Source organism: Arabidopsis thaliana, assembly GCF_000001735.4.
Source record: "Arabidopsis thaliana chromosome 1 sequence".
NCBI classification, from domain to species: Eukaryota; Viridiplantae; Streptophyta; class Magnoliopsida; order Brassicales; family Brassicaceae; genus Arabidopsis; species Arabidopsis thaliana.
In genome coordinates, this window is record NC_003070.9 from 18719365 (window position 1) to 18740390 (window position 21026).

The 21026-nt window shown below is 37.6% G+C and overlaps 8 protein-coding genes, 1 long non-coding RNA gene, 1 other non-coding gene and 1 pseudogene across 16 annotated transcripts; 5 read left to right on the forward strand and 6 right to left on the reverse strand.

Moving 5' to 3' along the window:
- Positions 1-13: 13 nt before the first annotated feature.
- On the forward strand, positions 14-1855 carry CYP705A27 (cytochrome P450, family 705, subfamily A, polypeptide 27). Its single transcript, NM_103935.4, has 2 exons — positions 14-943; positions 1032-1855. Exons 1-2 carry the CDS (start codon positions 17-19, stop codon positions 1704-1706), a joined length of 1602 nt encoding a protein of 533 aa, NP_175469.2. The 5' UTR covers positions 14-16; the 3' UTR covers positions 1707-1855.
- Positions 1848-2365, reverse strand: AT1G50530 (uncharacterized protein; the record flags this gene model as incomplete). Its single annotated transcript, NM_103936.1, has 3 exons — positions 1848-1857; positions 1947-2116; positions 2201-2365. The coding sequence occupies 3 exons, from the start codon at positions 2363-2365 to the stop codon at positions 1848-1850; spliced, it is 345 nt and encodes a 114-aa protein (NP_564575.1).
- A 168-nt stretch (positions 2366-2533) lies between these two features.
- CYP705A26P lies at positions 2534-3537 on the forward strand (annotated as a pseudogene). The gene has a single exon.
- A 1288-nt stretch (positions 3538-4825) lies between these two features.
- On the forward strand, positions 4826-6908 carry CYP705A25 (cytochrome P450, family 705, subfamily A, polypeptide 25). The gene is made up of 2 exons (NM_103937.4): positions 4826-5840; positions 5923-6908. The coding sequence occupies exons 1-2, from the start codon at positions 4911-4913 to the stop codon at positions 6550-6552; spliced, it is 1560 nt and encodes a 519-aa protein (NP_175471.1). The 5' UTR covers positions 4826-4910; the 3' UTR covers positions 6553-6908.
- On the reverse strand, positions 6072-6264 carry AT1G07647. The gene has a single exon (NR_139284.1).
- AT1G50570 (Calcium-dependent lipid-binding (CaLB domain) family protein) lies at positions 6871-9005 on the reverse strand. 2 transcript variants are annotated; one of them, NM_103938.5, is made up of 2 exons: positions 8745-9005; positions 6871-8210 (listed from the first exon to the last, which is right to left on the reverse strand). In NM_103938.5, exon 2 carries the CDS (start codon positions 8200-8202, stop codon positions 7036-7038), a length of 1167 nt encoding a protein of 388 aa, NP_564576.1. In that variant the 5' UTR covers positions 8203-8210; positions 8745-9005; the 3' UTR covers positions 6871-7035. The 2 variants fall into 2 exon arrangements, with proteins under 2 accessions (NP_564576.1, NP_001031166.1); NM_001036089.3 differs by having other exon boundaries at positions 6909-8210; positions 8464-8970.
- On the forward strand, positions 8190-8487 carry AT1G07653. The gene has a single exon (NR_139285.1). It is a non-coding gene; the product is annotated as an other RNA (long non-coding RNA).
- A 264-nt stretch (positions 9006-9269) lies between the features above and the next one.
- Positions 9270-11134, reverse strand: AT1G50575 (Putative lysine decarboxylase family protein). The gene is made up of 4 exons (NM_103939.4): positions 10717-11134; positions 10231-10359; positions 9973-10157; positions 9270-9888 (listed from the first exon to the last, which is right to left on the reverse strand). The coding sequence occupies exons 1-4, from the start codon at positions 10930-10932 to the stop codon at positions 9498-9500; spliced, it is 921 nt and encodes a 306-aa protein (NP_564577.1). The 5' UTR covers positions 10933-11134; the 3' UTR covers positions 9270-9497.
- Positions 11135-11394: 260 nt separating this feature from the next.
- AT1G50580 (UDP-Glycosyltransferase superfamily protein) lies at positions 11395-12874 on the forward strand. The gene has a single exon (NM_103940.2). It carries the CDS (start codon positions 11467-11469, stop codon positions 12811-12813), a length of 1347 nt encoding a protein of 448 aa, NP_175473.1. The 5' UTR covers positions 11395-11466; the 3' UTR covers positions 12814-12874.
- Positions 12875-13013: 139 nt separating this feature from the next.
- AT1G50590 (RmlC-like cupins superfamily protein) lies at positions 13014-14835 on the reverse strand (the record flags this gene model as incomplete). 3 transcript variants are annotated; one of them, NM_103941.2, is made up of 6 exons in its annotated part: positions 14577-14835; positions 14441-14490; positions 14315-14353; positions 13913-13941; positions 13656-13834; positions 13014-13536 (listed from the first exon to the last, which is right to left on the reverse strand). In NM_103941.2, exons 1-6 carry the CDS (start codon positions 14687-14689, stop codon positions 13014-13016), a joined length of 933 nt encoding a protein of 310 aa, NP_175474.1. In that variant the 5' UTR covers positions 14690-14835. The 3 variants fall into 3 exon arrangements, with proteins under 3 accessions (NP_175474.1, NP_001322957.1, NP_001322956.1); NM_001333443.1 differs by having other exon boundaries at positions 13913-14353; NM_001333444.1 differs by lacking the exons at positions 14315-14353; positions 14441-14490; positions 14577-14835 and having other exon boundaries at positions 13913-13962.
- Positions 14836-17698: 2863 nt separating this feature from the next.
- SCL5 (scarecrow-like 5) lies at positions 17699-20285 on the reverse strand (the record flags this gene model as incomplete). Of its 3 annotated transcripts, none has more annotated exons than NM_001333445.1 (2): positions 17699-19625; positions 19982-20285. In NM_001333445.1, the coding sequence occupies 2 exons, from the start codon at positions 20193-20195 to the stop codon at positions 18034-18036; spliced, it is 1806 nt and encodes a 601-aa protein (NP_001323177.1). In that variant the 3' UTR covers positions 17699-18033. The 3 variants fall into 3 exon arrangements, with proteins under 3 accessions (NP_001323177.1, NP_175475.2, NP_001323176.1); NM_103942.3 differs by having other exon boundaries at positions 17767-19625; positions 19982-20183; NM_001333446.1 differs by lacking the exon at positions 19982-20285 and adding an exon at positions 19810-19971 and having other exon boundaries at positions 17768-19625.
- Between the last annotated feature and the right edge of the window lie 741 nt (positions 20286-21026).

The window sequence follows — 21026 nt, forward strand, 5'->3', positions numbered from 1 at the left end:
TCAGTTTTGGACAACAATGGCAGCAATCACCGTTGACTTTCAGCTCTGCTTCATCTTCATCCTCCTAGGAATCTTCTCACTCTTCTGTCTCTCTGCTTTCTTCTTCAAGAAACCAAAAGACCCACAACTTCAAGGCTGTGGTCTACCTCCGAGCCCACCCTCTCTACCGGTCATAGGTCATCTTCACCTTCTCCTCTCTGTTCCATGTCTCAAATCCTTTCAGAAACTCTCCTCCAAGTATGGTCCCCTCCTTCACCTTCGTGCATTCAATATCCCAATAGTTATAGTCTCTTCCGGCTCCATGGCCAACGAAGTTTTGAGGACCCAAGACCTGAACTTTGCTACCCGTCAACGTGAGGTTTCTATAATGGAAAAATCATTACTTTTTGGATCTTTTGGCTTTGTCTCAGCTCCTTATGGAGATTACTGGAGATTCATGAAGAAGCTCTTAGTCACAAACCTTTTCGGGTCTCATTCCCTCGAGCAGACACGGCTCATTCGTGAGAAAGAACTCAAGACTTTCCGTACTATGTTGTTCGATAAGGCGGCAAAGAAGGGGACAGTTGATGTTGGTAAAGAGATGATGAAGCTAACGAATAACAGCATTTGCAGGATGATAATGGGGAGGAGGTGTTCAGAGGAGAACAGTGAAGCAGAGAAAGTCGAAGACTTGGTGATCAAATCATTTAGTTTGGTGAAGAAGGTCCTTATAGCTAACACGGTTGGTCGACTTCTCAAGAAGTTTGGGATCTCTCTGTTTGAGAAGGAAATCATGGAGGTCTCGCAGAGGTACGATGAATTGCTGGAAAAAATTATTAAAGAACACGAAGAGGATCCGAACAAGAAAGAGGATAGAGACATGATGGATGTTCTGTTGGAAGTTTGTGCAGACGACAAGGCTGAGGTTAAGATTACCAGGAACCAAATCAAAGCGCTTATTGTGGTAATGTCTTGAGTTTCTTTCTTGGTTTTCTTCAATGACTGTCGCATAAGGATCATGCAATGTCTTTATATCGTGCATGTGGTTGTAGGAGCTTTTCCTTGGAGGCACTGATACTTCAGCACAAACAATACAGTGGATAATGGCCGAACTCATTAACCATCCCGAGATTCTTAAAATATTAAGAGAAGAGATAGAATCTGTTGTCGGAACAACGAGGTTTATTCAAGAAACAGATCTCTCAAACCTGCCGTATTTGCAGGCTGTGATGAAAGAAGGACAAAGACTACACCCACATTCGCCAATGTTGGTGAGGAATGCAACCAAAGGATGCAAGATTGGAGGGTACTACATACCGCAGAACACAACGATGCTAATAAACACCTATGCGATGATGATAGATCCAGATTCATGGGAAAATCCAGACAAGTTTCAGCCCGAGAGGTTCATGGTGTCTCCTTCAAAAGGGAAAGACGATGAGAGAGAACAGCTAGCTTTGAACTTCATTCCTTTCGGGAGCGGAAGAAGAGCATGTCCAGGAGAAAAATTGGGCTATCTCTTCACTGGAGTAGCCATTGGAACAATGGTACAGTGTTTTGACTGGATAATCGATGGAGATAAGGTTAACGTGGAAGAGGCTGGAGAAATGACGCTGACCATGGCTCATCCACTTAAATGCACTCCTGTGACTCGAGTTAACCCATTAGCTAGCTTTGAATCTGAAGATCCTAAGTGGTTGATGGAGGAGTTTGATATGTATTGTTGAAGTTGCAGACATATGTCTGAAACTAATAATGGAACATGCTGTCTTTGTTTTTTCATATGGAGTTTGATCACTAATATTGTTGTTTCATAACAGAACTTGTTGTCTTTATGTATTTCTGCTGTTTCACAACAGAACTTGTCTTTATGTATTTCTGCTGTTTCACAACAGAACTTGTTGTCTTTGTTGCCCATGTCTACGCTAATTTCGTTAGCACAATGCACACTAACATGGAACACATACCGTAGTATAGACCTCACCGTGGGGGTTAATCTAGAATCAAGCAGCTGAGAAACAATACCATTGTATGAGGTAGTAGTAAACTGACCCTGTAACAAACCTTGTGCCATATTTCCAAAAGGTTTGATCTGAGACAAATAAGAACACTCGAAAAATAAATGGTCTCTAGCACTCTGCAAAAAACACACGAAGTGTCGACATTCCCATTCCATAAGCTCATCCTATCCCCCGTTGTAAGACGATTGTGCATTTCCAACCACACTCAGAAGGAAACTTCCGTCCTTACCTCTCCAAAGCGCAATGTCTGGCTCTGTACTTTCAATAACTGCAGACTGGATGCTGTTTACTTCCACAAAGCCGGTTTCAGAGCTTGCAAACTCATCAGAATCAAAACAAGTAGTGGAAAAGTATTTAAACACCATTTGATTGTCTTTGGATCCAAAAACATTTTATATATCATGTGGTTCCTTGAAGATTAAACTATTGAATTACTAATTTATATAATCTCAAGGAAAGATCTGATCTCAAGGATATGTATATAGTAAAACTGTTCTGCTTCATCTAACTCTCTTTTCAATTCTTGGACAGCAATGGCAGCAATCACCATTTACTTTCAGCTCTGCTTCATCTTCATCCTCCTAGGTATCTTCTCACTCTTCTGTCTCTCTGCTTTTTTCTTCAAGAAACCAAAAGAGCCACTACTCCAAGACTGTGGTCTACCACCGAGCCCACCATCTATACCGGTCATAGGTCATCTTCACCTTCTCCTCTCTGTTCCATGTCACAAATCCTTTCAGAAACTCTCCTCCAAGTATGGTCCCCTCCTTCACCTCCGCGCTTTCAATATCCCAATAGTTCTAGTCTAGTCGGGCTCCATGGCCAACGAAGTTTTGAGGATCCAAGACCTGAACTTTGCTAGCCGTGATAGCGGGCAGACTCCTATAATGGAAAAATCATTACTTTTTGGATCTTTTGGCTTTGTCTCAGTTCCTTATGGAGATTACTGGAGATTCATGAAGAAGCTCTTAGTCAAAAAACTTCTCGGGTCTCATTCCCTCGAGCAGACACGGCTCCTCCGTGGGAAAGAACTCCAAACTTTCCGTGCTATGTTGTTTGATAAGGCGACAAAGAATGAGACTGTTGACGTTGGTAAAGAGATGATGAAGCTAACGAATAACAGCATTTGCAGGATGACAATGGGGAGGAGCTGTTCAGAGGAGAACGATGAAGCAGAGCAAGTCAGGGGTTTGGTGACCAAATCACTTAGTTTGACGAAGAAGTTCCTCATAGCTAGCATTGTTGGTCACTTTTCCAAGCTGGTCGGGATCTCTCTTTTTGGGAAGGAAATCAAGGAGCACTCGCAGAGGTTTGATGAATTGCTGGAGAAGATTATTAAGGAACACGAAAAGGATCCGAACAATGGAGAGGATAGAGACATGATGGATGTTCTACTGGAAGTTTGTGCAGATGACAACGCCGAGTTTAAGATTTCCAGGAACCAAATCAAAGCACTTTTTGTGGTAATGTCTTGAGTTTCTTCTGCTCAATCTAGAATCTCGAATCTCCAGAATCATCTTTCACCTCTTGAAGCAAATTCACAACAAGGTTGATATATAAAAGATCGGGATCCCAGCTTTTTTGAATTTCCAATTTATCTAGTCTTTTTCCAATCTTTTTTTACTTTCTCTTACAACTGGTTTGAAGCAGCTCAGGAGTCTGGTCAAGATTTCTCCCCAAGTATGTTTTTTTTTTTTAATGTGGTTACATATTTTATGGTTATCAATTAAGCAGCCTAATCACAGTACATGTGAGTGAGCATCTTCGAGAAACTGATGTTGAAATGGCTTATGAGTTACCAAACAATGAACTAGGAGATTCCCTCCAATGTTGCTCTGGATACTGGAACATATGGTCCTCGTAACGACACAGAGGAACTCCCTGTAAGGTGCAAAATTGTTCATTAGCACTGAACTCAATCACTTTACTTCTGCTGTGGATGATATATTGACTTCTTTAGGCACCTTCCCGTGTAAAATAGCCCTGAAGACCGTGCTAGTCTTTCTCCCAAAATTTCCTCTTTTTAAAAAGTATTTTTGCACTTTGATCCCTTACCACCTTGAGACAGACCCGCTTTTTCCATATGCAAACATGAAACGAAAAAACCGTCAGGCGTGAATTTTATTTGCTGTTCCAATTCCGAAACAGCATTCAGCCGCCGGAAATCTTATCGAATCAGCAACACAGCGTGCTCTTACAGAAGAAAGGTTATCAAAGAAGATATGCTAATATCTTTCATTCATGCTTGCATCAGAATACTTCAGGCTTTGCTTCTTTTTCTTATGTCAGCGTTTGAAGTTTAAATTTGGTTTTGGCCAGGGAACAAAAAGTTACTGGAAATGCAGAAACTCCATTCTTACTTGCGCTTGTAAAACACAATGCCCTTATCAGTTCTAAGATTGCAGTATCCCTTTCTCAGATGATGTGAGCTTCCTTATCAATCTCAGTCTCAAGCTCAAGTTTAGATTCAGGTTCGTGATTCAAGTCAGATCAAAGTTGTTTTGGGGATTTTGTTGTTATCAATTATTTTTCTGTTGGTTATCAAAGATTTTTTCTTTTAGCTCAAGAAACCCTTAAACCTATTTTCACATGTTATATGTTAGATATTTTTATATCATGTGATAATAACAGATTACTGGAAGTTCAATATCAAATATATGAGAATTGCTACATATTTAAATATGAGTTTTCAAGCCCATGCATAGCGTGGGATGTTTTATTTAGTATTAGATATGTTTATATCATGTGGTACTTGACTTGTCTCCTTGTATAACGTCCCTTAAAGATTAAACTATTGAATTATTCCCTAGTTTATATCACTAATGATCTGAAGGAAATATTTGATCTAAAGAGTACATATAATAAAACCAGTCTGCTTCATCTAACCCTCTCTGCAGTTTTTAGACAACAATGGCAGCAATCAGCGTTGACTTTCAGCTCTGCTTCATCTTCATCCTCCTAGCAATCTTCTCACTCTTCTGTTTCTCTGCTTTCTTCTTCAAGAAACCAAAAGACCCACAACTTCAAGGCTGCGGTCTACCTCCGAGCCCACCGTCTCTACCGATCATTGGTCATCTTCACTTTCTCCTCTCTGTTCCATGTTACAAATCCTTTCAGAAACTCTCCTCCAAGTATGGTCCCTTCCTTCACCTCCGCGCTTTCAATATCCCTATAGTTCTAGTCTCGTCGGGCTCCATGGCCAACGAAGTTTTGAGGATCCAAGACCTGAACTTTGCTAGCCGTGATAGCGGGCAGACTCCTATAATGGAAAAATCATTACTTTTTGGATCTTTTGGCTTTGTCTCAGTTCCTTATGGAGATTACTGGAGATTCATGAAGAAGCTCTTAGTCAAAAAACTTCTCGGGTCTCATTCCCTCGAGCAGACACGGCTCCTCCGTGGGAAAGAACTCCAAACTTTCCGTGCTATGTTGTTTGATAAGGCGGCAAAGAATGAGACTGTTGACGTTGGTAAAGAGATGATGAAGCTAACGAACAACAGCATTTGCAGGATGACAATGGGGAGGAGCTGTTCAGAGGAGAACGGTGAAGCAGAGCAAGTCAGGGGTTTGGTGACCAAATCACTTAGTTTGACGAAGAAGTTCCTCATAGCTAGCATTGTTGGTCAATTTTCCAAGCTGGTCGGGATCTCTTTGTTTGGGAAGGAAATCATGGAGGTCTCGCAGAGGTACGATGAATTGCTGGAGAAAATTATTAAGGAACACGAAGAAAATCCCAACAATGGAGAGGATAGAGACATGATGGATGTTCTATTGGAAGTTTGTGCAGATGACAACGCCGAGTTTAAGATTTCCAGGAACCAAATCAAAGCACTTTTTGTGGTAATGTCTTGAGTTTCTTCCAGTGATATATATCTTTAATGTCTGTCACATCAAAGTCTTTATATTGTGCATGTGGTTGTAGGAGATTTTCCTTGCAGGCACTGATACTTCAGCACAAACAATACAGTGGATATTGGCAGAACTCATTAACCATCCCGAGATTCTTGAAAAGTTGAGAAAAGAGATAGAATCTGTTGTTGGGGTTAGGAGACTGATTCAAGAAACAGATCTCCCCAACCTGCCGTATTTACAGGCTGTGATGAAAGAAGGGCTAAGACTACACCCGCATACGCCAATCTTGGTGAGGAATGCAACAGAAGGATGCAAGATCGGAGGGTATTACATAGGGCAGAACACAACAATGATGGTAAACGCTTATGCGGTGCTGAGAGATCCGGATTCATGGGAATATCCAGAAGAATTTCAGCCCGAGAGGTTCATGACTTCTCCTTTAAAAGGGAAAGAAGATGAGAAAGCACAGCTAGCCTTGAACTTCATTCCTTTCGGGAGTGGAAGAAGAGGATGTCTCGGAAAAAACTTGGGTTATATCTTCATGGGAGTAGCCATTGGAACAATGGTGCAGGGTTTTGATTGGAGAATCAATGGAGATAAGGTTAACATGGAAGAGACTGGAGAAATGACGCTGACCATGGCTCATCCACTTAAATGCATTCCTGTTGCTCGAATCAACCCAGCTAGCTTTGATCCTTAGTTGATGATGGAGGAGTATGATATGTCTTGTTGAAGTTGCAGACATATGTCTCAAACTGATAATGGAACTAGATTTGGGTATTTTCGAATTAACCATCTAGCTACCGTCAATCTAGAGATCCTTACATGATGGTTGAATTTGATATATCCTGTTGATGTTGAAGACATATATCTCTGCAACTGGTAATGGAACTTGCTGTCTTTGTATTGTTTTCTTCTTCAAACACAAACTTGTTGTCTTTATGTCTTTGTATTGTTTTCTTCTTCAAACACAAACTTCTTGTCTTTATGTCTATCTGTTATATGAGAAGGGAAGAGATTATGAAACTTTAGTACTAAATTGGAAAAGTTGCAGATAACAAGAAAAGCTAAAGGCTTCAAAGGAAGATAGTTACACATTTTAGATAGTGTCTACTTTTAACTTATTACACTTTCACTACATGCTCGCTACTTCTGATGCCAAACTTGAGATGATTTCTGAGCTTCAGAAGAAGGCTCTACTCCCGTAGAAAACACGGGAGCTAGCACTCTTTGGCGTCTGCTGGGAGGAGCTTGAGTTCTCTGATTGGGTTGGGCTATCGATGTCCAAAGGAAGTTTCATCTTAGCCAGTGACTCAGTGAATTGCTGCAAGCTTTTTGTGTACATGTCAACAATATCTTGTTGCACTACCTTTTGCTCTGGTTCAATGTTCACTGTCAGAACCGGTTTCACAACTGCTTCTTCATCAGTCTTATCTAAATCACCACTCTTGATGATATCTGTTGGCTTCTTCGCTTCTTGTTCTGAATCTGAGTTGTTTCCTTCACTAGATTGCTTTGAAACATCATGAGTTCCCGAGGAGCCAGAGCTAACTGCAGTTGATGGAGATGAGATTCCATTTGTTGAGACAGAATTGGCCGGTGCTGCTTCGTCAACAGCAGTTTCAACAACTGCAGACAGGATGCTGTTTACTTCCACAAAGCCAGTTTCAGAGCTTGCAAAATCATCAGAATCAGAACACGTAGTGGAGAAGTACTTAGACACCATTTGATTGTTTTCACAGACAATCTTTGGATCCAAAAACTCACTCTCATCAAACTCGATAGGAGCCAACTCGGTCTCATCCGCAGTTGGAACCGCAGGAATATGCATCACGTCAGGCGAATCTCCTGCGTACGAGAGAGACAACTCGACAAAACCTGCAGGAGAGTGATACAAATCGGTTGAAGAAAGGGAGAACTCTTTCTCCAATTTCCCATTCCTCACAATCACTTCAGACAAAGGTACAAGAGAGAATCCAAGTAACTGATCCTCAAGATAATTCTTCACGCGGCTCATCATAAATATCTCACACTTAAGCGAACAATCCAGGTTCTTAACGTCGAACTGAAGGGTATCGTCGAAGACAGGGTTTTGCCCTCCACCATTGATGATCTTTGTGGACAAGGAGTTTTCGGGATCATTTGTGAGACAAAGCTTAGCATACACATCTTGCTTATGATAGATACAGATGTTGTGGATGTCCCTAGCTTGGTGAACAAAAACCTCAAGCACACCGATGAAACTGTCTGAATCAGACGACATGACTATATTCTTTGTTTTGGTTTCACCACTGCCATTCAAATGGATACTACCATTCACGATTGATGCCTCAGAATGTGGAGATTCCATAACAGGATCTGCAAACAAAAAAAGACAGCAGCTCTTACTTGGAATCATCCATAATACAAATAAAATAAAGACAAACCTTTTAGAGTTTGGTTCAAATTCTACAGATAACAAACAAAGAGACACTAACTCTAACTCAAGAAACAGAAATTACTAAGCGAATCAAATCAGATCTCTGGCAAATTATAGAACTTTAAGATGCTGCAATCAAATATTGCCATTAAAAACAAAGCTCAAGAACTCCTAAAATTTTGGTATTTTTACCTGATCAGAAGCAAAAGCTATAAACTTGATTATGGTGAAGAAGTGCTTAATCAATTCACAAAGTTACTAAAACAATCTAACGCAGACGCATCCTTTAAAACAACAAAGAGAAAGGGCACGCATGGATTCCAAGAAAGCAATCAACTTTCTCGAGGAACAAAAAAACCCATAATCCAAGGGACGAGAACGAATTTTGCAGATAAGAATAAGGGATAAAGTTGAGATTTTTATGGTAAAGGGTTCTCGTTATAAGAAAAAGACGAAATTGAGGCTCTGTTAACCTTTAATTTAGGGGAAGAAAGGTCAAAAAGAAGAAAACTTTTCTCTGCTTTTCTTCTTCTTGAAATTTGCGCTGAGGTTTACCACTTGGATTCCTTTAGTTTTTCTTGAGCTTTGCAACGGAGAAGGAAGAGAAGAGGAAGAAGAAGAAAGGATGTAGAAAGTGAAAGAGGAACAATTATTGCGTTATTGTTTAATATTCAGTGTGAAATAGACTTTTCTAAGTAGGCACGATCTACGGATTACAGACGCCTCTCTCTTTTACTCAAGTTTTTATTTTTGTTTGTATTCAGTTTCTATACCACAACGGCTCTAAAGGTTCTAAAGAAACTTACTTTAAAAAGATCTTAATCTTGCATCTTTTTTTTTTAACTTTTTTGTTTTTGGCACTAGAGGAGGAAGATGGACCACAATTCTGATTGGTTTGGTTTGGTTCTTGTATCAGAAAGTTGTTTGGTCTTGCTTGGTTATAAACTGGTTTAAAACCCCATTCACATGAATATGATAATCATACTTCGATGTCATTGTTGTCTTCACTAGCTTTAACATTCCCATTACCATAAGTTCAGTGAAGTAGAAGGATAACACGAGAAGCTAAGAGAAGAAACATAAGATTGAAAGTGATAACAACAAATCTGATTGGTGTATGTATCAAACACACGAATCTATATGCTACATGTGCCACATGAGTAGCTTCAAATTGGTTGCTCATGGTCAAAAATATGATCTCTTACAGTTAAAAATTACGAAACTCATCATCCACGAGTGGGAGTGGTTTTTCTAAGTTCAGTTTCCAGCTTTGCAGAACCGTCAGGCAAGTCATAGAATTCAGCTAAGTATGTCAAAGCTTCAAAGTTGTTGTTGCATACCTTCCACAGTGCAGAAACTTCTCCTTTAGAAACAGTTCCCAAGTTTTCACAAGTCTCAATGAATTCAAGCAGCTTTGAATAGAAAGCATCATAATTCATCACAATGAATGGAACCGGCAATGCAGATCCAATCCTTTCGAGCTGAATCAATGCCAAAATCTCAAACATCTCATCGAGCGTGCCAATGCCACCTGGAAGTGCAATTATCGCCGTCTTCTCAGATACATTGTTTCTAATCACAGCATCTACTAATCCATGCTTTCTCGCCGAGAAAAACCTAACATGGATTTTGCATTTTAGGGATCACTCATTCTTGTGCAAGCACAGTAAGTAATAACCAATGGTGTGTGGCTATGTTTACCTGCAAGTATGGTAATTCTGAGGAGGGAGATATGGATGAAACTTCGATGCGGTCCATTCACCGGCTTCTTTTTCTATTTTGATGCCACCGACCGGTTTCTCAGCTTCCAAAGCACCTTCAGTCACAGCATCCATAAGCCCTGGTCCAGCACCAGACCATGTAGTACAGTCCAACAGAGTTGCTGCCTGATAAAATACACAACTCTGAGAAATCTATATCTAAACTAAGCTCTTGTGGAGTGTTAAGGGTCTTACTTACTTCTCTGCTCAACTCTTGTGCTTGCAGATAATGTGAATGGTTTGGTGGGATTCTGGCGGAACCTAAGTACACAATGCCTCTCCCGAGCCTATGTACGAGGTCGAAGCAAATCTCAAGCTCTTTCTTAACCTTTCAAACAATGAGAATTCAACAGAATAAGTTGAGAATAACCTCTATCGAAATGGTCTTTCAAGGGGAAACTATCAGTACTTAAAAACCGAAATCTCCAAAGAAGATTAAAGATAAAGTGAAGTTTACTTCTTCATTCAATTGAACAAGAAAAAAGGCCAAGACTTTAACAGGAGATATCAGAATTTACGCTTGTTCTTGTGTTTCTAATTCTCTAAGGACTTGGCTATCTAAGCAAAGTCAAACTCTTTCTGCTGTGATGAACTTGTTCATGAAATTCTATTGCAAAGACTAGAAATGAGAACCAATTTAATGAAATTCTAACTCAGATTCGAAGCAGAGATTTTAGTATGTTACCTCAAATGGGCTACTTCTCTCAACAAAATCCTCAGACTTAACAGACCTGCACTTTAGAGCTCGAGCTGAATATGCCCTAATGGAATGATCAAACCTCAAATTCAGAGAAATTGGATCTCTTTCTGTCAAAGAGCTAGCGAGTTTTTGTGTTGGTGAAGGAGACATCTTCGAGGATAATCGGAAACTCCATGAGGAATCCAACATCGAAACCCCCATTTTCTGATTCTCACTTCCTTCAACTGGGTACCCAACAAAACTACTCTCAGGCTCTCTCAAATTGTCAATTTAAGATCTTGACAGACAAAAAGATTATATTTTTATCTCCGTTCAACTTCACCGGTAGCTCCATGACTATGCCCCACTCCAAAGCATAGGGCTTTTATCATTAACTAATAGAATCATTACACGTGGATTTCCTATTCCAACTGTTAAAATTGGATTTTGAGCATTGAGATTTGATTATTTCAGTAAAATTTATAATGCAAGTTAACAGTAAAATTTATAATGCAAGTTAACAGTAAAACACTGATCTATATTTTAAAGATTTGTTGTTGCAACTTGCAAGCTTTATACATTCAACACATGGTGGCACATGCAATCAAGCAATTAGCACCTAAACACAGCTTAAATAATCCCACTTAATATTTAAGACACATTCTTTTAATATCAACTACACAAAGAAAAGCAACCATTCTTCTATAACTTGAGTAAAGAAAAAAAAAGGGTCAACAATTTGGCTCTCTTGAAGAAATGGGATCAAAATTTCATGCTTTTATGTATCCATGGTTTGGTTTTGGTCATATGATTCCATATCTTCATTTAGCCAACAAACTAGCTGAGAAAGGTCATAGGGTCACTTTCTTCCTCCCCAAGAAAGCTCATAAGCAGCTCCAACCTCTCAATCTGTTCCCAGACAGCATTGTCTTTGAGCCTCTTACTCTCCCTCCTGTCGATGGTCTCCCTTTTGGCGCCGAGACAGCCTCGGATCTCCCAAACTCAACTAAGAAACCCATATTCGTTGCCATGGATCTCTTACGCGATCAGATCGAAGCAAAGGTCCGTGCTTTGAAACCAGATCTAATCTTTTTCGATTTTGTTCATTGGGTTCCAGAAATGGCAGAAGAGTTTGGAATAAAGAGTGTCAATTACCAGATCATATCGGCAGCTTGTGTAGCTATGGTTCTTGCACCTAGGGCTGAATTAGGGTTTCCTCCGCCGGATTATCCTTTATCCAAAGTGGCGTTACGTGGACATGAAGCTAACGTCTGTTCTCTCTTTGCGAATTCCCATGAGCTTTTCGGTCTGATCACCAAAGGCCTTAAGAACTGTGACGTCGTTTCCATAAGGACCTGCGTGGAACTTGAAGGTAAGCTATGCGGTTTCATCGAAAAAGAATGTCAAAAGAAACTTCTCTTAACCGGTCCAATGCTCCCTGAACCGCAAAATAAGAGTGGTAAATTTCTAGAAGACCGATGGAATCACTGGTTAAACGGATTTGAACCAGGGTCGGTAGTGTTTTGTGCGTTTGGCACTCAATTCTTTTTCGAGAAGGATCAATTTCAAGAATTCTGTTTAGGAATGGAGCTAATGGGTCTACCGTTTTTAATATCGGTTATGCCGCCAAAAGGCTCACCAACGGTTCAAGAAGCGTTACCAAAAGGATTCGAAGAACGGGTTAAAAAGCATGGAATCGTTTGGGAAGGATGGTTGGAACAACCTTTGATATTGTCTCATCCATCAGTAGGTTGCTTTGTGAACCATTGTGGCTTTGGTTCAATGTGGGAGTCTTTGGTTAGTGATTGTCAGATTGTGTTTATTCCACAATTGGCAGATCAAGTTCTCATCACAAGATTGTTGACTGAAGAACTCGAAGTCTCTGTGAAAGTGCAGAGAGAAGATTCCGGATGGTTCTCGAAAGAGGACTTGAGAGATACTGTTAAATCTGTGATGGATATAGATAGTGAGATTGGGAACTTAGTGAAGAGGAATCATAAGAAATTGAAAGAGACTTTAGTTAGTCCTGGATTGTTAAGTGGTTATGCTGATAAGTTTGTAGAAGCATTGGAGATTGAAGTCAACAACACCAAATTTTCTTGAACTGAATACTTTGAATGTTCCAAAATAATGTTTACTTCAATTTTATGAATAAAGAGTATCGTCTTACATTTTGATATAAAGTCTTACTAAGAAATGATTAGAGATCTCACACTCCAATTTTTCTCTAATAATTTTGGAAAGATCATTACAATAACAGGTAAAGAAGTATTCAAAAAATTATAACTAGAGGCAAAAAGATTTCAGAACAGTCCCAAGGCAGAAGCAGCTTGAGACTTCCAATGTCTAGCTTTTTCAAACCCATTTCTAAAATTCTCAAAGTCGTCAATGGTCTCATCAATCTCTTCTTGTGTGTTCATAACAAAAGGACCAAACTGAACCATTGGTTCACCTATAGGCTCACCAGCCACAAGGATAAACCGAAGAGGCAAACCGGAATCAGAACCGTTCCAAGCCTCTAACATGTCACCACCTAGGCCTAGAACCAGCAAGTGGTGCGCAGCAGCGGCTGAATGTTGTAACTTGGAATCCCCAAAGTGACCATGGCCTTGAAGAACATAGACAAACGCGTTCCAGTGAAGTGGAATGGGTTGAGAGATTCGAGAACCCGGCGAGAGAGTGAAGTCTAAATACATTGTTGGCGTTCTTGTGCAGATCTTTGACTTAACTCCATTCCATTCTCCTGCTATGACTCTAACTCTCACACCATCTTTCTCTGTTTCTGCTATGTCTTTACTCTCTATCTCTTGATAACTCGGCTCCACTCTGAGAATTCACGGACTTTCAAGTAAGAAGAAACCTAATCTAGTATATAAAATAACATGGATCACTCCACTCATTGTCAATTGGTTAATCCGCAAATGTTTCTTATCGAAGAAGCTTACAGTTTTTGTCTTGAGGAGAGATTGATCCAAAGCTGCAAGCCCTTGTTGTGAGTAATGCCATTGGAATTAGAAGAAGGCATTTCAGAATGAACAATGCCTTTTCCTGCAGTCATCCATTGTAATCCTCCTTCTCTTATTACTCCTTTGTGTCCTTCACAGTCTTCATGCAAAATCTCTCCCTATGTATACATATTCATCAAGAGTTACGCGTGGCGATTCTTGAGAAATCGAATAAGAAGATGAGAAGAGATCAATACCTCTAACATGTAAGTGACTGTCTCAAATCCTGATTTTGGAAAAGAAAAAACAAATAGTAAACAAGAAGAACCATGATATAGTGATAGCTTTGGTTAGTGTGGTCATATGTATTCTGCTTTTATCAGAAGGTGAAGATTAATGCCTTGATTTTTAATTAGCATTGCAACTTAGGTTTGTGTATAAATTAAATGTGCTTCCAAATGAAACCATGACTTAAAATATCTTAAAGAAAAATTATACATATGTTAATTTAAGTAATTATAAACATAAACGTCAAATGAAAGGTATATACTAACATCTTTATGAAAGTTGAAATTTATTATTCAAAATATTTGTTTTTTCTCGTGTAAACGCAAACTTAACGTGTAAACTGCGTTTAAAATAACGATAACAAAACCAACCTCTGTGTGGATGATCTGGGAATCCTGCAGGAGCTGAAACTGCAGTTTTTAAAGATCATTAAAATCTGACAAGTTGGATTGAAAAGAACAGAGCAAAAACAGAGGAAGAAAAGAGACAAGACCCACCTGAGAATTCATCCAGGACAAGAAATGGGTCGAAGTATCTGAACTCAAACCTGCAAAATTTCACACATATTAAACCTCTTTTTCATTACTACACTTGGAACTAATGAAACAGCACAAAATCCTTCATGTTGGTTACCTTCCGATGCTTCTTCTTACAACAGCACCAAATCCTTCATGTAGCTGTCTGGCGAAAAGCTTCTTAACAACTAACCTCGTATTAGTAGCAGAAGATTTCTCTGAGATTGGCATCTTGAATCTCTTAGAGAGAGTTAGTGAAAAATATGTTTATTTGTTGAATCTCTGATGAAGATGTATTTATAGTTAAGGAAAGAGTTGTTGTATTGACAGTTGGCCAAAATTAAGAAGATGATGTAACCCCAAAAATAATAAGATGATTTATTAGTCAATGTTTTATAATAAGACGCCATTTTTTGTCAGTTTAAAAACTTTCTTTCTTTGATAAACTTATCTCCAAAATGCATTAATACGTTAGCAGAAGTATATGTTTAGAAAATAGGGATTTAGATTCAAACATCGATGGTTTGAGTTGCGTCATCAATTCATCATCTTCTATCTTTATAATAACTCGCAATAAAGATGTTTCATTTTGAAAGGCAAAAGTGTACAAATCACACATTGACTCGTTAATGGACCCCGTGGATATATCCCAATTATTGCATCCGAATCCACAGTTTTTTTTGTTTTTGTTTAGTGGTCGTCCATATGTTAAAAGTTTAGTGAAGAAAATAAATGTTGGTCAAATTCGAATTAGGGTCCGAGTCTGACCAATGCTGTAACAACTAACAACCCTGCATCCATCTAAACAAGGCCAGCGTTTAAAGTTCCATGGCCAATATTATGATATGAGAATTAGTAGCATGGTAAAAGAATTTTGAAAGTTAAAAATGACAGTATATATATACTATGTATTTTAAGCGGTTAAAATGTATTGTTTGAATTGTTGATTTCGTTTGACTGATTGATTACACAAAATGAAGAAATTCTTACCAATATATAATTATGGGTGTTTTTATTTGGGGTATCAATATCATACAGTATATCAATCATGGTTACGTAGGAACAACCAAACAATACATTTTTTACGACATATGAAAGAGTAAATTTGGTGTTTTAATCATGTAGATAATCCTGACCAAATGGTTATTGTCTACTCTACTCATTTTGTTACGTCAGTGGAGATAACAAAATAATTACTACCAAATTAGCATTCTCATTTTCTTGTCATTTTTTTTTTTGTTTGTTAGAAATTAGCATTCTTGACCATAATAATACTGTACAACAAACTATACAGAATTCATGATCATCATTTTGAATTGTAATAATATATCTATGTTGGACTCAACTTGGATATAGAAAATTTGTAACAAAAGAATAATACTATTAATATACATCCGATCTGTTTAATAAAAAGTTGTTGACAAAAATAAAATGTTTCAATTACCAAAAAAAAAAAACTGTAACTAATAATATGTTCAACAGAAAACCAAAAAAAAAACAATAAAGAATAAAGTATTGTTCAATTGCATATAGTATTTGAATAAAGGTAGATTAGTTCAGATAAGCGCACACGTTTATCAGCGACAGCATGACGTAAGGATGACGGTTTGACCATTTATCCTCTTTCTTTCTCGTGGTACCATACTAATTTGAAAATTATGCAATTGAAAATTATATATATCTATACCCATAAAAACGACAAAGATAATTTAAAACAAAATTTCTAGAAACTCCCTTTTTTGTCTGACGAATGATTACGTAATCATGACATCCATCAAGATCTAAGTAACAAAAAATGACCATATACAAATAGAGAAGAAGCAAGCTTTTAATGGACCAAGAATATATTCCGAATAATTAAGCATGAAAATTGGGGAAACGGTGTTAATTTGGAGTTTCCACATTCCTTTCATCATCTTTTCTTATAGGGCTTGTTGTCCTTTTACAAAAATGGAGAGTGGTGTTTGACCGATTGATTACACACTCGTCTATATGTTCATAGTTGTAGCAAAACTGAACTCAGGTTTGTTTGGTATCTAGTTTGATATGCTTGTGAGTTGAACCGTATCATTAGTTACCAATCGAACGAATGAATTGAAACAGACGATTGAACGTAAATAGTCGAAATAATATATTACAAACTATGTGAAACATTAGTTCTTTTTAGCTTTTTATTTTCTTCTTTTTTTGTAGGATTTAAATTTTATTATTTTGTATAGTCAAAGAAAACAATCTGCTTTTATTGCTTGAGGTTTTGGGTTTAAATAATAGAGGAAGACAATGAAAGATTGGAACATTTCGTTCCTATAAATTTCGAAGCATAGACTTAATGTGAAATGGAGTAGCATAAGAGCATGCCTTCCGACATTATATATCCAAAGCTGCTCTCTGGTTATTATGTAGTTAAAGGGAAAATAAGAATGAATATTTTTGATATAACTGTAAATATCATTATAAATGAAAAGTTTAGGAATTACACAAAATAAAACCTAAAGTTTTTGAGACCTTGCCAAAATTAAAAACAAGGTAACAAATAAATGTAAAGACACAAAAGTGAAATCATCTAATCCAAGGTTGCATTAAGTTTCCAAAATGCTTCCTTTGTCGAGGCAAGATAGTGTTGTTGTGAGGAACATTATTTCGCTGCTTCCAAATGTGGTAAAACTGTGGTTTGAACAGCTATCTTTCGGATCATAGAAGGCGCAATAATTCAAATGTATAATAATTCAAGATTATCTTTGTTTCATTTCCAAACGTACCATAGTTTTAACCAAAGTACAAAAAAACAATTCCAGTTCTCTCTTATTATCTCTAACCACTTTTTCAAACTACATTTTCAAAAAAAGAATTCCGGTTCTCTCTTATTATCTCTTAACTAAAACATTAAAACGATGGTTACAAATGGGATCATGTATGTTTTTGTTACAAGTATTGTTTAATCAAACAACTAATTGGTTATAACTTTGATTTATTCGTATGTTCATCATTTAAACGTACATTAACGTTCGATTATTTAACTTTTAAAAAATCAACCAATTACAAAAGTGGCTGCAAAATATCAAATACATTTTATATTTGCATCCAAACTTGTAAAACATTTAATATAATGAAACAAAATTAAAAAATTATTAAAAAAAACAATACATTATAATGAAAAATTGAGTACTATTCTAAACACCTTAAAATTGGTTAAACGTTTGACTGTTTAGGACATTCGATTAGTCAATTAGATGTCTGGTGCTACATTAACTTAATGATATTGCTTCAAAAAAATCTGCAAATTTTCCTAACCTTGTGCGTAATACAAACGACAAGAAAAAACCATATATCATTAATTTATCACATCATAAACAGAGAGTTATAAGTTTGATGTCAAATCATAGTTTGTTGTGAGAAAAGAAAAAAAAAAACATAAACCTTAAACATATATGGGGTCATCAACATATCACTTACTACTACAACATTTGACAACTTGTTCCTTCGGATCATGCATGAGTTTTACTTTTACAAACAGATTCTGCAAACTTTAAAAGAAGTTTCTAATCTCTTCTGAAACCGAACAAGGTTTTTATTAGTTACCTCCAAGCACAAGAAGTGATAAGAGGTTGATTCTTCCATCCTAAATACAATGCTCCATCTCTTTCTTCAAGTGTATACTTCTCTGAATAACTCTCAAGCAATCCTTTGATTGTTGCGTTCACATACGAGCTCAAAGGATACGGTTTAAATCCCGCCATGTGAAACCGAGACCTCCATTTCCCTAGTGGCTCGTGCCTCTCTTCTCTTTCAACACCTTCACAAGCTATAAGATTCACAACCTCTCTAGCCAAACAATGCTGCTCAACATTGATCCTTTCCTTGTGATCTCTAGCGAGTTTCACATCTATTGATTCGAAAACTGCCAAGTAATGGTTCATTGTCTCGACAAACCGGGGAAGAAACGGCGCAGTGTTTGTATTCGCTTCTTGCTCAACCAGAGTCACAACGTTTGGTGACAAGTGTTTGACCAATCTCAACAATCTATCTCTGTGATTCTCCACAGTTACACTCTCATCAGGCATGTGGTGAAGAACAAGCGGGAAGTTAACCGCGAGCGCTTCTCCATTTCTAACTCCTAGCTTCTCGATTTCGACTTCCGTGCAGCATAAAGCAGCTCCATGGAACTCAAACGGAACACCGCACATTTCAGCTAGCTTCCCAAGTCTTTGTCCAACTAACTCAAGTCCTCCTTGACGAGCAAACGATGATCTCGGATCATCAATTCCCGTTATCCTAACGTTCGGAGGTCCACCAGGTCTAGCACCAAGAGCACGGATCAAACTCACCCATTGACCACCTTGAGAAATCTGGAAATCGATAATGTGCACAAAACTTTCGTTCTTCACAGCTTCAGCTATAGCTCCATTAGCAGATTCATAACCGAATTTGAAATAAGGGCAGGCTTCATACAAGATATGCATATAAGTAAGAAGCTCAGGACCCGTTGGGTCTTTGCATCTCAATGCTTTATAGATGGAGCTACCCGAAGAAGCTAACCTAGCAACGAGACCTTCAAGCATATAAGCTCCTAAGCGCTGAACAGGCTCACCAGAAACAGAAACCATTTGCTGTAACTGAGAGATCAACCAATCAGTCATTTCCAAATCATAGTTTTCAACAGCTTTTGCGCATTCATAGAGCACTCCTTTTAAATCTCCCCTAGAGATCATCTCCATAGATCTATACATAGCTGAAGAAACAACTCCATGCTGCTGTCCAAACCCGCCTTGATTGTTATAGCTGTTGTCTACATCAGGCTCCATCATTGCAGTCTCCAAATCTTTAAGCATGAGACTAAGCTCTGTCTCGTTGGTGTTTGTCGCTGAAGAACCGCTCAAGGGAGAGTTATTGTTTTCTTCAGGGGAATGATTGTTAAACCTTGATAAGTTGTTGTTGTTGGCTTGAGAAATGGGACTTTCATTAGAGGAAAAGCTTGTGGTTGAAGAAGAGTTGTTTTTGTTGTTAAGACAAGGATGAGACTTGGTGCCTGAAGAGGATTCAAGTGTGCAGTAAGAATCAAATGTCTGAACAGAAAGGTCCATTTGTTTGACTGAAGATGGTTGATGGTAAAACATTGAAGATCCTTCTTGAATCATATGTTTCTGAGTAGCTTCCATATCTAAATTATCTGCCACACCAAAAAACAGAATCTTAGTTTTGAACAAGATGATAAGAACCCTAAGATTCTTAAAACGGTTGGATCTTTATGTAGATAGATTCAGTTAAAGATCGACCCAATAGAGAAAAATCATAAACAAGATTGAATTCAATTATCATTAGGGAGACAAAGTTGAGAGCTTTTTAACCGTAACTATGAGCTAAGACAACTGTTACATAAAACCCTAAGCTCAATTTTCAACACAGCCCAAACCAAAAAACAAAGTAAGTTGTGTTCTGTAACTAAGAAAATCAAAGAAACCAGAACTCAGCGAAAGCAACCGACATAAAATAAAAAGATGGAAACTTTGAGATCAAGAATCTAACCTGGTTGGTAATAGTTTGCAGAGAGACAGATAGGAGACTGAGTTTGAGAGATTCTTTGAGATTTTGAGAAAAAAGATTTGGTTGATATTGAAGCTTCAAGGTAAAGAGAGAATCGAATCAAAAGAGAAGTGCTTTGTTTGTTGATGATACCACTTGCTTGCCTACTTTCCACCAGGGGAATAATAAAAACGCTTAACCTCATTTTTATCCTCATCTCTTTCTAAAACCAAATACCCCTTTGACTACTCATTTTTACGGTTTTGCCATTGTTGCTTATTTTGTAGCGCGTAAAGAATAAGAATTAAGTACCTTTATTTCTAATAACAGTCAATATTAGTCTGACGAGTAAACAACTGTAATATATAACTGGAAATAAAATAAAATTCCAAAAACAAGTGTCATGCATTACATCACTATTATCTGAGTAATTGAATCATACGAGTATTATATAATGATTTTCATATATTAAATGATGAAACATTTGGGAGTTAATGAGAGTAGTTGAAATGTCGTGGCTGACCATGTTTTACCAGAGTCAAATTGCATTAAGTAATTCAACATGTTTTAACAGTTTTGTTTGTTCTATTAACACACTTTTTTTACCTAGAAAATTCATGGAACCATGCAAGATCAATAGTATGATATATAAATGTTGCGTTTTCCACAATAATAGTATACAAAATGAAAAAAAAAAAAAAAAAAAAAGCGATTTTGTTTTGTCTTTGTGTATAGACTATTTTATGTAAATCCAATCGTTCGAAATGAATGAAACACGAGCAAAAGCAAAATAAAATGGGTTGTTGTCAATTGAGTATAATAGTAGGCTAGTAGCACATGGTTCTTCAAAATATTAATGTTAAATTCTTTGGAATAAAATTAAAAAAACGTACGAAACGAATAATTACGAGAACTTAAGAATGTAAAACAAATCATGATGATGATTGATTATTCTATGTGTGGACGACGAATGCAATAAACATCTCTTTGTTTTACTTTCTATTTAGTAAACCTTGAGTCCTCGATGGCCAATCAAAGTACTATACGT

Coding starts and splice junctions, on each gene's coding strand:
- CYP705A27 (NM_103935.4), top strand. CDS start 17: ATGGCAGCAATCACCGTTGACTTTCAGCTCTGCTTCATCTTCATCCTC. Junction 944..1,031: donor AAATCAAAGCGCTTATTGTG/GTAATGTCTTGA, acceptor ATGTGGTTGTAG/GAGCTTTTCCTTGGAGGCAC.
- CYP705A25 (NM_103937.4), top strand. CDS start 4,911: ATGGCAGCAATCAGCGTTGACTTTCAGCTCTGCTTCATCTTCATCCTC. Junction 5,841..5,922: donor AAATCAAAGCACTTTTTGTG/GTAATGTCTTGA, acceptor ATGTGGTTGTAG/GAGATTTTCCTTGCAGGCAC.
- AT1G50570 (NM_103938.5), bottom strand. CDS start 8,202: ATGGAATCTCCACATTCTGAGGCATCAATCGTGAATGGTAGTATCCAT.
- AT1G50575 (NM_103939.4), bottom strand. CDS start 10,932: ATGGGGGTTTCGATGTTGGATTCCTCATGGAGTTTCCGATTATCCTCG. Junction 10,360..10,716: donor AGAGAAGTAGCCCATTTGAG/GTAACATACTAA, acceptor ATTGTTTGAAAG/GTTAAGAAAGAGCTTGAGAT. Junction 10,158..10,230: donor CACAAGAGTTGAGCAGAGAA/GTAAGTAAGACC, acceptor GTATTTTATCAG/GCAGCAACTCTGTTGGACTG.
- AT1G50580 (NM_103940.2), top strand. CDS start 11,467: ATGGGATCAAAATTTCATGCTTTTATGTATCCATGGTTTGGTTTTGGT.